The 17,190-nt window shown below is 46.6% G+C and overlaps 1 protein-coding gene across 8 annotated transcripts in view; it reads left to right on the top strand.

The window, feature by feature from the left end:
- lrp8 (low density lipoprotein receptor-related protein 8, apolipoprotein e receptor) overlaps positions 1–17,190 on the top strand; it is a 115,666-nt gene that overhangs the window by 84,111 nt on the left and 14,365 nt on the right. For all 8 annotated transcript variants that reach the window (XR_013132808.1, XM_077014812.1, XM_077014810.1 and 5 more), the window contains 5 exons: positions 3,641–3,812; positions 10,874–11,101; positions 11,912–12,030; positions 13,024–13,163; positions 16,318–16,459. Coding sequence is in view for 7 of the 8 variants with exons in the window: in XM_077014812.1 (XP_076870927.1) it covers positions 3,641–3,812; positions 10,874–11,101; positions 11,912–12,030; positions 13,024–13,163; positions 16,318–16,459 (801 nt within the window). In the remaining variant the exon portion in view is untranslated. The remainder of the gene's footprint in view (positions 1–3,640; positions 3,813–10,873; positions 11,102–11,911; positions 12,031–13,023; positions 13,164–16,317; positions 16,460–17,190) is intronic.

Below are 17,190 nucleotides of genomic sequence, written 5' to 3'. Positions count from 1 at the left end.
GCCAAGTTCTATTTCACGTAGGACTTTATGTATAACACAGAGATGGCCGAGAGGAGAAAACATGTCCGAGTCCTAGTCATCACTTTTCCATCCCCACTTTTAACGACGAATGAACTGATAATGAAGAAGTGTGACTTAAAGGATTGGTTCCACTTAGCTCTAAATGGTGTGAAAATTGCATTGATTACTGCAGTCACAGGCAAACGACTCTTTACTACTTCTCAGGCAAAAATAAACCATCAAAGAGAAGCAAACAGAAGGAGGGCATTTATTAGTGGTGTGCAGTCACCCGTCCAAGCCCCCATTAAGTTCCTCCTTATGGATGAAAGCAATCTGTTGCTCGGCGCGTGCCATCACGCGGCAGGGCTTATGATTTAAGAAGCAGCTTATTTGAAAAGGGTGGCTGGAGCACAAGGTGGCTAGCTCCATGGCCGTGAGGCTAACGAGGACTCGGGAGTGCTCGTTGCTTTTCGAGGCTGTTGTGCGTCTTCGGTTTGGCTGTCAGGGCTGCAAAATATTCCAGAACGTTACCTGGTCTTTCTGCCGTTGGGGCCAGACAACCAGAGTGAATGTGCCGTTAGACGTGCAGTGGCCTCGCAGGCCGGCAGCCACAGCGCCTTTGGCTGGACAGCATGTAGAGTGCTTCGTAATTCAGAAGTAGACATTCAGTATTCAGAAGCTTCATGCGTTTCTCATGATTGCTTTAAAAGTTTGCTTCTTGTTTGCTTGTTTTCCCCATGTGTAACAAACTGTTCTTTGAATTCAAATGGATAAACCAAACATTTTGGTCTCTCTTAAATTTAATAGTGCATTTTTACCTGCTAGAATTAAACCCCATGTTATGTTCATATATCATGTGTCCAAAGACTTTTTGTCACTGGAAATTTTTTAGAGGGAGCTTTCAGAGAGGGAATGATTCCACTGTGATTTGTGATGCATAGCTGCATTCATCTTTTTAATACATCCTTTCATTCATCCATCCATCTATCCTCCACTCTTCAGGTATGCATAGAAACTCCATGAAATTATATGAGATCTATCTTTCCGAGCGGGAAATGAAGGTGTCTGCTCTGGCGTCCGTACGGACTCCTGCACATTTGCAGCTCAGGCGAGTGGAGATAAGGGGCGTACGCTTGCCCACGCCAGTCGGCCCAGACTCTGCTTCTTCAAAACTCATTTTTGTGACACAATAGCAACTGCAAATATGACCTTGGGGTACAGATAGGACTTGTGGTAAGGATCGTGAGAACAGGAAGTGCCTCATTATAGATGGAGTAAGCCAGCGATGCTTGACTAACTTTGTTTTTAAAGGAATTTCTTTTCCATTTTTAAGCTACATTCAAATGTGGGTATTGTTTTAAAACTATAAGGCTATTTCAATAGATTGACCTTGCATTGCACCAAAATTATACTGAAATTAAACTTTCAGTGTTAACTAGAGTGTTTGCATGCCACTAACCAGACCACTAAAAGCCTAGTAGCTCATAATTCTGATATATAAGAGGAAACTTTAGACCAAGGTCATATGAATAGAAAGTGGTGTGTTAAACATAAAATTAATTACCCAAATTACTGTGTCATTATGGAATATTGATGACATTAGAAACGCCATGTCTTATGTGTAAGAGATCATGTAAAAATTTGAATCTGGATGCGTGTCCCTCAGGGGCCGCCATGTTTCAAAAGATGATGCCTCTCTCCTCCTCTGCTACAATCATTACAGTCCTTCATGTGCTTGGATAACACAACATTGTTTAAGTAAATTTAATTGCCACGTAAAAGTCACCAAAATGTGGTTTTGGACATGACCACTAACAGATTTTTTGAAAGAGCAGGTTATTTGTTGTTTGTTTAGTTCTGTTTTGCCAAAAGCCTTCAATTTTAATGAAGCATTTAAGTGTCACTCAAGTATCTGTCTCCACCCACTGTGACACAGTGCAGTCACACAGCTCCTCACCTACCTTTAATCAGTTGTGCTTGTTGGAGACGGCTGACCCCACGCTCCCTGCTGTCGCTGGGCGGGAGACCCCTCCAGCCCGCTACCTTCTCATTAAAAGCATGACCTGTGTTGCTGCTCTGCTTTGTGGTGTGCTGAAAGTAATTTCCTATTAATGAGCAGGTGAGCAAAGACTCTGCAGCTGTTTGCATGAATTCATCACAACACACATTGATTTAGTGCTTATTTCTTGGGATCAAGGCAACTTGTCCATCTCTGGTTTTCTATCTGTCCATTTCTGGTTTTCTGTCTGTGTATGGCTACATCAGGAGGGCACTGGATAAATGCACATTGGTTTTGTGTGTCCTTTCCTTGCGTAAGGGATACATCACATTAGGGCTACTTATTTAATTCATTGCACTAGTGATGCTGTTATCTCTCTTGTGCTCTCGCTCTTTCTCTCTCTCTCTCTCTCTCCACCCGTCATCCATCCTGGAGGAAGCAGTTGAGATTGATGGCAGTAAATCCAGAAGATGGGGGAAATGATTGAATCCTGACTTGTGGTGAAAATGAAAATATTTGCTCGCGGTGCAGTGACCCATGAGGGAATTACGGGAGGGGTGATGAAATGTTCTTGAAAAGTCCCCTCTGTTGTAGCAGGGCCACACACAGTGTAGCGATCCGCTCGACGCCTGCTCACTGCAGCGTCTGAGTGCCTTGCCAAACCGACTGGGCTTTACTGGGATCACAGCTCGAGATATTGAAAACTTTGGTGGGAGTGGAGGGAGGGAGAGAGGCTGTATGAGAGGCCATGTTTGAGCTCCACTCACATCTCTCAATCACTGTCAAACTGGAGTGCTCCTCACTCTCTCTCCCAGTGCTGCATCTGCAGGAGGTCTCTCTTTTTCTCTCAGTCTCTCTCTTCTTCTGTCTCACTTTCTCTCCCTTATGTCTCTCCTTCCATCTCGCTCTTTCTCTCGGTTTCTCCCTCGCTGCCTCGTTTGCTCTTTCTCTCGTTACCCCTTGCTGGCTCATTCTCCAAGCAGCAGTGGAGTCTAAAAGGTTGGTGAAGGACCCTGCTACCTGTGGCGATTACCACCTGCTCCATTATCCAAGGGCCCTTACCACAGAGCGTTTATTGGAGCTGCAAACGAAATGAATGTTTAATAGAGGGCAAGAGAAGGAGAATTCAGGAAATGGTTTGGGAGACTTGGCTTCTTCTCACAAGCTTCAGCTTAGTGGTGTGTGTGTGTGTGCGTGTGTGTCCTCCATCATTATGTTGAGGAGGGAGGTAGTGTGCTATGAAGGAGGTGAAAGCTGAGGACTTCCTGACAGGAGGTGGCATGGACCATGCTCTCTGGACCACGCAGACTTTGAGTTCCTGTGGTGGACACACACACACACACACGCACACACACACACATGCCAGGGGCTAATTGCCACTAGCACGCTGCAGCAGGCCAGTAAATTGGCAGCATGGTGCAGGTGAGCCGTATGTATCCTGAACAAACACATGAGGGCCGTTAACCAGGACAACACATGACCACACACACAATGTGCCATGTGTGTGTCAGAAAAGAGGGTGTTCTGAGATCAAATCATCCCATTCTGCTGTGTTAATATTATATTGTGCACGTCAGCCAAGGATCTAGTATGATGTAAGAAACAACCACTCTATGGCTAACGTGTTTCCTTCCCCTGCAGGTACCAGCCCGTACCTGATGTTCACCAACCGGCATGAGATCCGCCGTCTGGACCTGGGGCAGCGGGACTACACCCAGGTGGTGTCCAGTCTGAAGAACGCCGTCGCGCTGGACGTGGATGTCGCCTCCAACAAGATGTACTGGTGTGACCTCTTTCATCACAAGATCTTCAGGTACAGGGTGACTGAAGAAAGCCCGCGCTAGTGCTCCACCGGGTTTACACTGGGAACTGTAGCAACACGTGCTAACTGGGAGTGAAATGCAGGCTATTAGGGCTATAAGGTTATTTGTGTTTTGGGGAGGGCTGGGTCATCTGTGACTGTCCCCGGGCCTTAACGTACACTAACGTAACTTCTTTAAGTACGTCTATGTATTGCTACTACACATTTATGAACAAATATCCACCAGTGTGCAGATGGCCAGTTTAGTATCAATGAAGACCAGATTGTCTGTAATTGGAGTTCATCTCCACACTAGGCCCAAACGAGGCTGTTTGGCTGCTGCATCTGACTACTAAATCCTTCTCACTGACCTCCTGTCAGCCCTCGGCCTGGGCAACCATACCTTACAACAGCTCACCAGACACTCTGAACACGCACAGCAGACACTCTGAACACGCACAGCAGACACTCTGAACACGCACAGCAGACACTCTGAACACGCACAGCAGACACTCTGAACACGCACAGCAGACACTCTGAACACGCACAGCAGACACTCTGAACACGCACAGCAGACACTCTGAACACGCACAGCAGACACTCTGAACACGCACAGCAGACACTCTGAACACGCACAGCAGACACTCTGAACACGCACAGCAGACACTCTGAACACGCACAGCAGACACTCGGAACACGCACAGCAGACACTCGGAACACATTCACCAGTCACTCTAGGCTCAGGATTTCACACACATGCAGTATATACATGTGAGCACACATAGGGCTTCAGGAACAGGACTTACAGACTCACACACTGCTTCAGGAGCAGGACTTACAGACGCACACACTGCTTCAGGAGCAGGACTTACAGACACACACACTGCTTCAGGAGCAGGACTTACAGACACACACTGCTTCAGGAGCAGGACTTACAGACACACACACTGCTTCAGGAGCAGGACTTACAGACACACACTGCTTCAGGAGCAGGACTTACAGACACACACACTGCTTCAGGAGCAGGACTTACCGACGCACACACTGCTTCAGGAGCAGGACTTACAGACACACACACTGCTTCAGGAGCAGGACTTACAGACACACACTGCTTCAGGAGCAGGACTTACAGACACACACACTGCTTCAGGAGCAGGACTTACAGATGCACACACTGCTTCAGGAACAGGACTTACAGACGCACACACTGCTTCAGGAGCAGGACTTACAGACGCACACACTGCTTCAGGAGCAGGACTTACAGACGCACACACTGCTTCAGGAGCAGGACTTACAGACGCACACACTGCTTCAGGAACAGGACTTACAGACACACACTGCTTCAGGAGCAGGACTTACAGACTCACACACTGCTTCAGGAGCAGGACTTACAGACACACACACTGCTTCAGGAGCAGGACTTACAGACACACTGCTTCAGGAGCAGGACTTACAGACACACACTGCTTCAGGAGCAGGACTTACAGACTCACACACTGCTTCAGGAGCAGGACTTACAGACTCACACACTGCTTCAGGAGCAGGACTTACAGACACACACACTGCTTCAGGAGCAGGACTTACAGACTCACACACTGCTTCAGGAGCAGGACTTACAGACACACACACTGCTTCAGGAGCAGGACTTACAGACTCGCACACTGCTTCAGGAGCAGGACTTACAGACTCGCACACTGCTTCAGGAGCAGGACTTACAGACTCGCACACTGCTTCAGGAGCAGGACTTACAGACTCACACACTGCTTCAGGAGCAGGACTTACAGACTCACACACTGCTTCAGGAGCAGGACTTACAGACTCACACACTGCTTCAGGAGCAGGACTTACAGACTCACACACTGCTTCAGGAGCAGGACTTACAGACACATACACTGCTTCAGGAGCAGGACTTACAGACTCACACACTGCTTCAGGAGCAGGACTTACAGACACACACACTGCTTCAGGAGCAGGACTTACAGACTCACACACTGCTTCAGGAGCAGGACTTACAGACTCACACACTGCTTCAGGAGCAGGACTTACAGACTCACACACTGCTTCAGGAGCAGGACTTACAGACACACACACTGCTTCAGGAGCAGGACTTACAGACACACACACTGCTTCAGGAGCAGGACTTACAGACACACACACTGCTTCAGGAGCAGGACTTACAGACACACATACTGCTTCAGGAGCAGGACTTACAGACACACACTGCTTCAGGAGCAGGACTTAGATTCGGGCTCGTATAAACACACTCAATTTCAGGAACAGGGCTTCTCCTCTTGTGCAATATTATTTAACTATATGCTCAAAAATCATTTATCTCCATTTATCAACAAATTGATATCAGTAATGAAGAGATGCATTCTTCAGAATATAAACAGTAACATAAAGCAACATTGTAAGTATTATTTAAAATGCCAATACATGAATGAAGTAGTGTGAAATGTTACTAACACAAATTTCAGCCTTTTAAAAATAAAAAAGAAACAAAAAAAAAGATTACACAATAAAGAGGAAATGCCTCATTTATGGTTTTTCATTGGAAGGACACTCCTTAAAATACATATTCATCAGTTCTATGGCTCAAATTGATCTCCGGGTAAGTGTGATAATAAATATAATTTCCTACGCTAGCGAGACACTGTAATTATAGCAGGCAGGGAGCGCCTCACTGTCGGTTGGGGGCGGGGCAGGGGGCGGGGCATCACAGTACAGTTCCACTCAGTATCTTTTATGTCAGTCATGGATGACAGACAACGGCATTGTCTATCAGCCCAGACTTATTATAGCCTGGCGCTGAGCACGCTGCTCATCAGCACGGCTGCTCTCGCTGTCTGAGGTACACAGGACCCTCTAACTGCTCGATCAGACGCGGAGACTCTCTCCAGCACACCTCTCTGCCTCACTCCGTGCATAATGCAGTGTGTGGCTGTAATTGGTTTGGATTTCCAGAGCGTGCTTTCAGAGCTGCAGACATGTGGAAGATTAAAAGAGTGATCTCTCTCACTGTCTTCCCTCCCTCTTCATACGTACATCTCTCATCCTCCCAGAGAGAAGCACTAATTAGTGTAGATCTGCTGAATAATCCTTACATCACCTTTGAATTTTGACAGCTCTCTCTCTCTCCCTCCCTCTCTCTCTCTCTCTCTCTCTCTCTCTCTCTCTCTCTCTCTCTCCTCCCCCAATTTGTTTGCGTGCGAGCATGCATGCACTTGTTACCGTATTGTGAAATGAAAAGGAGACTGGATGATATTACGGTATGTCACTTGGTTGATCATTTTACTCAAGAGAGTTCCATTGTCTGCTGTCCTTGAACAGACCTTCAGGAGCAGACCTCCTTGAGCAGACCTCCTTGAGCAGACCTCCTGGAGCATTAAGGACCAGGGGGTTCACGGTGTAGACCAAACCTGCTTATTCTGTAGTTTAGCTGTTTTTGAGAGCACAGCTGAAGTGCTGTTTCCAGTATTTAATCTAAAAATCAATTTTAAAATAAGTTGGCAAATCATTTAATAAGCATAGAAGCACTGTTGGCATTATGATCAGAATTTCTTCAACAGGTAGATTGCTTTTGCTTTATATTTTAAAATGGAGTAACGCTATAAGAAATGGTAGAAACTTGTTCAAAATATTCAAAACTGTGCACAAGTAGGTGCTACACTGGGGCCTGAACACTTGGTGCCCTACACAGGTGAACGCTGCCTTGCTTGTTCCCAAAGTCACGCTGACTCCCATCAGGCCCTGCTCAGCCTTCTCCGCTGCACCATATGCTGCCTTTAATTAACCTCCCACTTCAATATTTCCCATCTCTGCCCTTATTTTCCTCCAAAGGTCTGTCAGCACCCCTCAACTCTCTATTACTGACCCTCGTGCACCGTGCGAAACATTCCCCGTGTGGTGCGTATCCTGACATCTCAGAGCGCCGTGCCAGCTTTACTGAGATTCATGAAGTAGTCTTCACCCAGAATGCAGATTTAATCAAGCTAGAACAGCTGCTCCACAAACACACACGCACACACGCACACAGACACACACACACCTTCATACACACAATGTGGATTTTTGTTTTTGATTCATTTTTGTTCAATGGGATATCCCACTATCACCAGTGCCATACAAACTAGTTTGGAATCCAATCAGCTCTAGTTCTAGTATTTTGTCAATCTAGAACTCTTTGCCAGCTATGTGCAAAAATAATTCAAAATCTCCAGCTTATAACATATAGGACTGAAGGAGCTGGCCACCACAGAACAGACAGATTCATGAATGGTGCTGGTTTGGTCCAAGAAATCCACTGGTTCTGGTGGACCGCTTTTCCACAACAACCTCATGGCACTGCAGCACATGCTGCTGTTGTGTGTGCTCAGAGAAGCAGACCATGAGCAGAAAGAATGTGCTGTTTTGGCAAGGTGCTAATTACACACACACACACATGCTTTGTTTGTTTGTTTTAACCCCTATGATCTAAAGAGATCGACGTTATAATTGCCCACTACTGGGAATGTGCCCGCTTCCTTGAATGGTGTTGGTTCGAACATGCTGAACAGAGGGTAAAAACTCCCACTGTTATTTAAGTTAATTAAGTTTAACCTGAGTTAGACTGCCTTCAGTAGCAATTAAATTAGTGAAGCATATTCATTGATCTTGGCTCACTCTGTGCCCTTGCTTTGGGTCTGTGGAGAGCGTCTCCTACTGCTGTTTTGGGAGTGCAAGGACCACGTTGCGTCTGGCTGATTTATAGATCGTGGCGATATTGTCTCTGACCTGATTCACTGTGATTAGCATCATTTTGGTTCAATGAGGCGCCAAATTATAGCCAAGATGTCTAAGGCAAACAGTGACACAGGCGGCGGTCGGGAGGCCCGTCTGTTCGTCCAGCTCATCCTCTTCATCCTCGTCATCCTCATCCACATACAGCATCTGTTGTGTTCAACGTGCCTGCATTTACTTGGTATTCTGAGTCAATTTAATCCAAAAACGATTTGCATGGCATTGCGTAGTAGTTCGCTTTGTACTCCAAGTTTGTATTTGGCTTTAACTCTAGTTTTATTAGGTTTTCAGTGTGAATATGACAAAACAATGCATTTAACGGCGTCTTCATAAAATCAGCCTTGATGTTGCACACGCGTATATGAGACCATTGTTTAGGTGCGGCGTGTTTACCTGAATGAGGCATCTTTACGTAGGTGACCTTCACCGTCATTCCCCTCTAACCGTGTCTGTGCACAGAGCTCTTATTTTCCTCATTATTTTGTGTCTCTCGTGAGTCGGCTAAAAGAGAAGGTTCCGGTAACCTCGTGCTAATAATAGAGTCCTTCGCTAAAGCGCTGCGAGTGCCGGTGTCCTGCTGCCTCACAGAGTGCGCGTCCGTCCAGCCGTCCGTCCGTCCGTGGGACGCGCGTCTTTTTTAAAAGAGCCTCGTAATCCCGCAGCTCTAAGAGACCAGACGGCACCGCCCGGACATGCAGCTTGGCATCTGTTAACCATGCCTGCACTTGAGCAGCTGCAGATGGGGCAGAAGCAGGTTGTAAAGGTCCAACACCACCCCAGAGCGACAAGGGGCATCAGAATGATAAGTTACCCTCTAACGAGCAGCGACGGCAGTCATGCCTCAAAGTGCACTCGTACGTCATCCTATAAATGGATCAGCACTGGCTTTGTGAATGGTGGATTGCAGGGGCAGATAACAGTTGTCCTAACAGCACCGTTGGAGAAGAAATATGCTGATGTTGCTTCAGTTTGGTGCCAACAGGAAACAGCAGCTGGCTGTGTAAGGTGCTGGTGAGCTGCTCGCTCACCGTAACCTTGTAGAGGCGTTCAAGTGCCTTGTGATTGGTCATGAACAAATTGGTACCACATGAGCCTGCAGCCTGAAGACATAGACTAATGCAGTGGTTCCCAAACTTTTTCTGCCGTGCCCCCCTTTAGTAGATGAGAATATTTTTGCGCCCCCCCCCCCATATTGATTAGGGATGTACCGATTCACGTTTTTCACTTCCGATACCGATTCAGATATCTGAGGCTTAGTATCGGCGATAGAGTAAAACTGTGCTGAATCGACTTAAAACATTTTTTTTTTTTTAAACACAGACATACTGAATTAGAAGTTTATTGAAAACTCTGTACCAGTATAGCACACTTAAACACACACAAAAACATGTAAAAACAACACAACTTGCATTTGTTCAGTCAGTGCAATTATGAATATAACATTGAATGTAAAATAAATAATACCAAAGAACCTGAAACTTACAAAAACAATAGGTTCACAACTTTGGTCAAACATGAAAAAAATAAACTGCAAGAAACCTTTTAAATGGTTCAAGAATTCTAAATATAATTTAAAATAAATAAGGAGATGAAATAAGAGAAACAGCAATTCATATGCGGCTAGTTTGCAAGCGCAGACATCACGCAGAGCACAAAGCATGTAACGGCCAGAAATATGTGTACTGTCTCTTTAAGGGAGCGAGTTGAGTGCGCGTATGGAATATTGTTGACTCAGACCACTGCTCTTTATTTTATCATTATTTCATTTCTGTAAGTAACGCATTCAATGAGCTTTGGGCAACTCACCAGTTCATGTATGAACAGTCAAGTAGTGCTGGAGCCCAGGTTTAATTTGGTCAACCAGCAAATAAACGGACTAAGTGGAATAGCACCAGCGCGAGTACGAGTCAGTGATTCACCTCTCCTCTGTGTGCTTCGCGTTTCACTGTTAACTGTTCACTGTTAACTGTCCAGGTTCACTTCTATCCGGGACAGAGTGGATATTTAAGGTTGAACTAACTCCGAAAAGCAAGCAATACAAGCATAGAATTAGACTGAATAGATCTGTTTTTATGGATCGGTCACATTGTCACCGATACCCGATCTAGAATTGTTTCAGATATTAATATCGGAATCGGTGCATCCCGTTTTACTTCCAAGCTCCGCGCCCCCCCTGCAATAGCTCCGCGCCCCACCTAGGGGGCGCGCCCCCCACTTTGGGAACCACTGGACTAATGTGTGTGTGTGTGTGTGTGTGTGTGCGTGCTTGTTTATGTTTGTTTGTTCTTTTACAGTGCATATATCAACAAAGCCGTTAACGCATCTGAGCAGATCACGCTCATTGAATCTGCACTACATTCTCCAGAAGGCATAGCTGTGGATTGGGTTCATAAAAACATCTACTGGACTGATTCCGGACATAAGACAATATCTGTCGCTACTAGTGATGGCAAGAAGAGAAAAACCTTGATTGACACGGAACTGAGCGAACCACGTGCGATTGCACTTGACCCCAGACAAGGGTAAGGCTCCAGAACGCTCCACAACACACTTTCAAACTTTAAATACCTTTTCTTTGATTTACCTAATTCAAATGCATTATTGTAGACCGTACAAGGTTAGTTTGACCTCATTTACATGTAAGAGTATGACCACAATAATACCTCTCCTTCCAAGCTATTGCACAACACTGACCTTCTGTTCTTCAAGCCCCCCAAAAAAACATGTTGCTTCCTCTCCACTTAACACTCTCAGCACTCAGTAGCAGCTACCCTCTGAACGAGCTGCTGAGAACTTCCGTCTTTCTCTCCCTTCATCACAAAGGCTCTGACCCCCTGAGCCTCTTTGCAGTGAATTATTGAAGTAGAGGAGCTTAAAAAACAGGCAAATGAACACGGGAAAGCAGGGATACATGAAAGCTAATTGCTGCCAGTAGCAATGAGGCCGCTCCTCTTAGACGTAGTTGAGTTTTACACGGCGTTTGATTAACATATAGTTACCTGAACTGCCCTGGAGTCTTGACGTGAGGAACTGGAGATTTCCTAGAATGAAAAAGAATAACACTGTACAATGAGATGCATTCAAGCACATGGGTTCAAAGATCTTCAGAGGTTTTTAAAATTTGAGGGATTTTTATTTGATGCATGACTTAACCAGACTTTATGGATCTGAGCATGAATATTTTTGAGAAATTCACATTTTGCTAGAGTTTGTAGTCATGCTTGTTACATTGACAAAAAAAAAACACAATATATAACAATTTGTGACACATCTTTGAGCTAATTGCAATTTAATTAATGAATTTCTTGTCCTTGCTTCTCTGTGCCGTTCAGGTTTATGTACTGGTCAGACTGGGGCAACCAGGCGAAGATCGAGAAGGCGGGGTTGAATGGTGTGGACAGACAGGTGCTGGTCTCCGAGCGCATCGAGTGGCCCAACGGAATTACACTAGGTAAAAAAAATGGTGTGCAGGCATAAGTGTTGAAGTTGAGTTTCATCATCCGATTCCTCACAGGGCGTGTATATTTTCACTGAATGTAAATTCAGATTGGGGGAGAAAAACATCTGAAATACTGTTTATAAAAAAAAGATGGTGTAGCGTCACGTGTGACGTATGTAGCGCCACGTGTGACGTATGCATTGAAAAGGGATTAGTTCTTGTTACTGGAATTAAGCATGAATCGATCGACAAGGGCTGAGCGTGAAGGGCCAAAACAACAAGACTAACAGCGATGGAAGAAGTTGAAGCTAGAGAAAGCTGGAGAGAAGGCGTGTGTTAATAACTGGGGGCAGTCTCCTGTGGCCAGCTGGACTCTCAAATCATTCACACGCTCTCCCCTTCATCAGTCACCTGCCAGTTTAGGAAATACTAAATGGAATTGCCCTTGCAGCACTGTCAATATTTTCATCATTTCTCTGACTCCCTAAAGCAGGAGGCTATTTGAAAACGCAGTCATGGTGGACGCACAGAAAAGGCGAGAGGCGCCAGCAAAAGTGTAAAATTGAGTGTTGCTCTGTCTGGATGAAAACAAATAACTGTTTTTGCTTTGTCCACAAGGGATAAATATGAAATAATCTTTCAGTGTATGTGCGCTATACCAGTATACCTTTTTTTTTCTCCCCCCAATCTTGCCACTGATTCTGAACCCAATTGAAGTTCTTTATTATATTAGAGATCAAATTCACAAACAAAATGTTGGCATTCTTATCCAGGGTTGATCACATCTTGATCACGTATGACTATGCATGCATTTCTTTGGTTCCTGAACACGTGAGCTTGGTGTTGCTAGCATGTTGGTTGGCCTGCTCTGTCTGATGAGCTACAAGAGCCTATAACAATGACCAAACGACCACTTTGGTTTTGATTCAGTTAAATTTGAATCAGCACTGATATCTGTATTTCTGCTTTGATTGTGAATCTTTGTTGGCTCTATGCTCTTGCCAGATTTGTCTAGCAGACGTCTGTACTGGGTGGACTCTAAACTCCACCTCATCTCCAGTGTGGACCTGAATGGACAGAACCGGAGAGTTCTGCTCTCCTCTACAGACCACTTAGGGCACCCGTTTGCCCTCACCCTCTTTGAGGTAAGTTTGGGGGTCTTTCAGGGTATGTACCCTGTCAGGTCTATGGACTCTGTCAGAATCAGATAAGAAAACTCAATCAAATATGGTACTTTGATTCACACAGAACAGGTTAAAAGTAGGAGATTGTGGGAATGCTGGTGTCACTGTATGACAGACTATCAAAACCGACAGTTCTGCTAAAGGACATTTCGCACACGATGATTCCTTATATTGAGAAACCTGCTTGGTGCATCTCCAAAAGGCCTTGTGGGGGATATTCTGAGGTAAATGGGGCGCTTCTGTAGGTGGGGTCTGATGGCTGTGTTTCATCAAGAACAACAGATAGAAATCAGAAGGGTAATTTGGTTTTTACCAGAAGCTCAGAGTTAAAGGCACTGAGCCAGTATCAGGTATTAGTCCATCAGTAATGAAGGATGTTACCTCTGTGTTAGGATTATATACATGCTACTGTTCGAAAGAAATACACAGCAGTTCAAAATGTTTAACAAAGAATGTGCAGTAAATTTCATTCATGGATTTCTTTTCCATTTAAACATGATTGAAATAACGTATTCTTGAATAATAACTGAGACACATTTTGCATTCGTCTGTGATAAATGATGAAATAGAAGCAGTTCTTTGTAGTGAGCTCAGACTTGGAATGAAGAATTTTCCTTTCTTGGGGAAGATTAGGAAGTAGCCCCGGGAGCTGGGCCTGATGGAGCTCCACTGTAACGATGTCTTCTCCAGGCCTGGAGCCTGTCGGGGTTGACACATGCCAGCCAGCTCCCTGGACACCACGCTGGGAAGGTGCTTCTGTTCTGTCACCCACTGTTGCCCCCAGAGATGTCCAACCCTGTGACCCTTCGATCCGGCTTTGGCCAGGCAGAGATGTCGGAGCTGTTTCTGAGACAGCAGGTCTCGGGAAGACAGAGTCCAGCGAGGACAGTCTGTGTCTGGGAGCGATAAGCTTCCTCCTCCGCAGGTGCAGACTGGAGGAGGAGGCGGACCTTTTCTTTCATTTGCAAACGCAATGCTGGCTGATACCGGCAAGGACCAGTGGCAGCCGGTGTTATTATGTCCCTATTCTGCCATACTTATGTGGAGGATGATACATCAAGTGTGGAGTGCCCAAAAGATCAGTGAATCCTGTAATGAAAGATAAGCAGTATATCTATTACAGCCAGATTTTTAAAAGCCCCTTTTTGCTTTCCTTGCAGTGCAGAACTGTGCTAGTCTCCATCTGCGCAGTCTCTGCTGTCTCTCACTGTCCACAGAAACAGGACGCATGACCCGGCAGTGTTGCGCACCTCACCGGGAGACCTGCTGCCTACTAGATGAATGGCCATGCCTCTCTGGCAGCAGCTAAAACCAAACCCTGCGCAAAAGCTATTCCAGGCATGCAGCTCGCAGGAGGCCACCAGGCAGGACCTTGGCCACGCCCTACATCAGCCACGCCCCCTGATAGGCCAGTCGATGAGCCCGCACGGCTCCACCCCCCAACGGGGGAACGATGGGCTTTACTGCCTATTTTTTCAACTTCTGTCTGGAGCGCTTGAGCAATGAGGTGCCGTGCGGGTGTGACCCGAGGCTGGTGCTGAACTAGCGCTGAAGTTTGGGAGGGTTGGACCTGGTGTTGTCACAGCCGGGCTCTGCGCAGGAGGACCAGGGCCTTTCCACAGCTTCCCGCTGGGCCGCGCAGGCTTTTCTCCGCCTCCGCACTGGCGCGGGGACGAAACGGAGACGGAGACAGGGAGACATCGCTGCAGCTAGGCTGTAGGCATGCCACCGGGAGCTGGGCTGCGCAGGGCAATATAATTGGAGTATGATATTTTGGTCCAACCGTAGTTTCTCTCAGCAAAAAAAAAAAACGGGGACCTGCTGATGCTCAGAAAAGATCCACGGAGCTGACCTTCTGAAGGCAGCCCTGGGTAAACATCGCCTAACCCAGACGGGCTCAGAGGAAGTGGCCCACGTCTCAGCACCTCTCACTCAACACCCCGGCCCAATTCCATTTCCAAATTCCACTTAAAAAAAAAAAATTGGTGTGAATGTCTGGTAGTCATAGTAACAGACCCGTCTGGTGGAAAGGCAGATAGGGGTTGTTCAGAAACGAGAGGGCGGGAGGGAGAGAGGGAGGGAGGGAGGGAAGAGGAGAGAATGGCGGAGGAGGTGTTGTTTCTCAAAGCAGCATGTGAACAGTGTCTGAGTGTTCCAGATGGCAGTGATGCGGCTAAGAGATAGCAGAGCTCTAATGAAGCTGATGGAAAACCTGCACCATCCAAAAGACTTTGAACAATCTCTCGCCTTTCACACCCTCACACATGCACATACATTCATTCATATTGTTAATATTGTGTATTCCTCTGGGTCGAAGTTTGTTCGAGGTTTTTGTGTGCCAGGCATTCTTATAGTTTTATCTACTTTCCCTCCTCTTGTGCGTGTTTAAGTTTTTGACTGTGCTGTTTCATTTTCCTCAACAAAACGCCTACGCCCACATAGTGAGTTTACTACCAGAGCATCACCATTAATCTGATTTGAACTGTAATGGTCCTTTTGACCTGTGATTAGTTTGTGACAAAAGACCACAATTAATGCATTTTGCAGGCCAGTCTACCTGCTGGATCCCAGACGAGCGTTTTCACTTCCATTAACCATTGTTCATCAAATCATTACAATGGACTGGAGTCTTTGTTTGTGCTGTGGGTGCCGTCTCAGGGTTTGCTAAGGGCTTTGAGTGCTGTGTTCTAACAGAGTGTTGACCTTTGTCCATGCAACCATGTGACCACATTTCAAATACTTTTTTAAATGGCCATTAACGATCACCGTTGTAGTATTGGTCAGGATGATTGTACAATTATATTAATTATACCTGTCAAAATCGCAAGTTATTGGAACTTGTTGTGAATAGAGGAATTTTCTGGAGAAAAACAGCTTATATGAGCTGCTTTTATTTTCAGCTCTTTCTTCAGCTGTGCCCATCAATCCCCCCCCCACCCCCCCGTTCTCCGCCTGTCTTTGTCGGGCGGTGCATTCTTCTCTCTCCATCTTCCACAGACCAGGAGGCGTCTCAGCTTCTGCTCTTGATCTTAGCTGCTAATCTGAAGCTCCAGTTTCTCTCTTCTCGTCTTCATAGAAGAGTCTGCCACTCACCCACCCCCCTCTCTCCTCCCAGGACCGAGTGTACTGGACGGACCTGGAGGACGAGGCCATCTACAGCGTGAACCGCCTGACCGGCCGTGACGTGGTTCTGCTCGCGCAGCACCTCAGCAACCCGCTGGATGTGGTGGTGTTCCATGAGCTGCGGCAGCCCAAAGGTGAGCGCCCCGCCCTGGGGAGGGGCCGGGTCCACGCCCCCCCCCCCGACTGGAGTGCATGCTTCTGCATCTCTGACTCTAGGGAAACCAGCAGAGCTCTCATTTTCTTTCTGTCTTCCTCTCGCCTGTACGTAATCGCTTACATCGATTCCCTCGACTTTAGACACTTTGTGTTTGAAGGAAACGTACTGCACGCGTGGGAGCCTGTTAGAAAGCTGTTTGTTTTCACCTCTCAGCCTCCACCCTACACAGCTCCTCCACCCTACACAGCACCTCCACCCTACACAGGTCCTCCACCCTACACAGTTCCTCCCCCCTACACAGTTCCTCCCCCCTACACAGCTCCTCCCCCCTACACAGCTCCTCCCCCCTACACAGCTCCTCCACCCTACACAGCTCCTCCCCCTACACAGCTCCTCCCCCCTACACAGCTCCTCCCCCCTACAAGAGAAGAGTGTCCAGTGCAGAAGCGTTCTCCCCATCAGAAGAGCTCATCCTTATGAAAAAGGATTTACTACTTTTGTGTTTCAAATTTGAATCTTTCAGTTTGAAAAATTCACCATCTCCTTTGTTTCTCTTTTTCACCACTCACCACTCTGTGTGTGTGTGCGTGTGTGTGTGCGTGTGTGTGTGCGTGTGTGTGTGCGTGTGTGTGTGCGTGCGTGTGTGTGTGCGTGTGTGTGTGCGTGTGTGTGTGCGTGTGTGTGTGCGTGTGTGCGTGCGTGCGTGCG

The sequence above is a fragment of the Brachyhypopomus gauderio genome, chromosome 8 (genome assembly GCF_052324685.1).
Source record: "Brachyhypopomus gauderio isolate BG-103 chromosome 8, BGAUD_0.2, whole genome shotgun sequence".
NCBI classification, from domain to species: Eukaryota; Metazoa; Chordata; class Actinopteri; order Gymnotiformes; family Hypopomidae; genus Brachyhypopomus; species Brachyhypopomus gauderio.
This window is presented reverse-complemented; position numbering and strand designations above follow the sequence as displayed.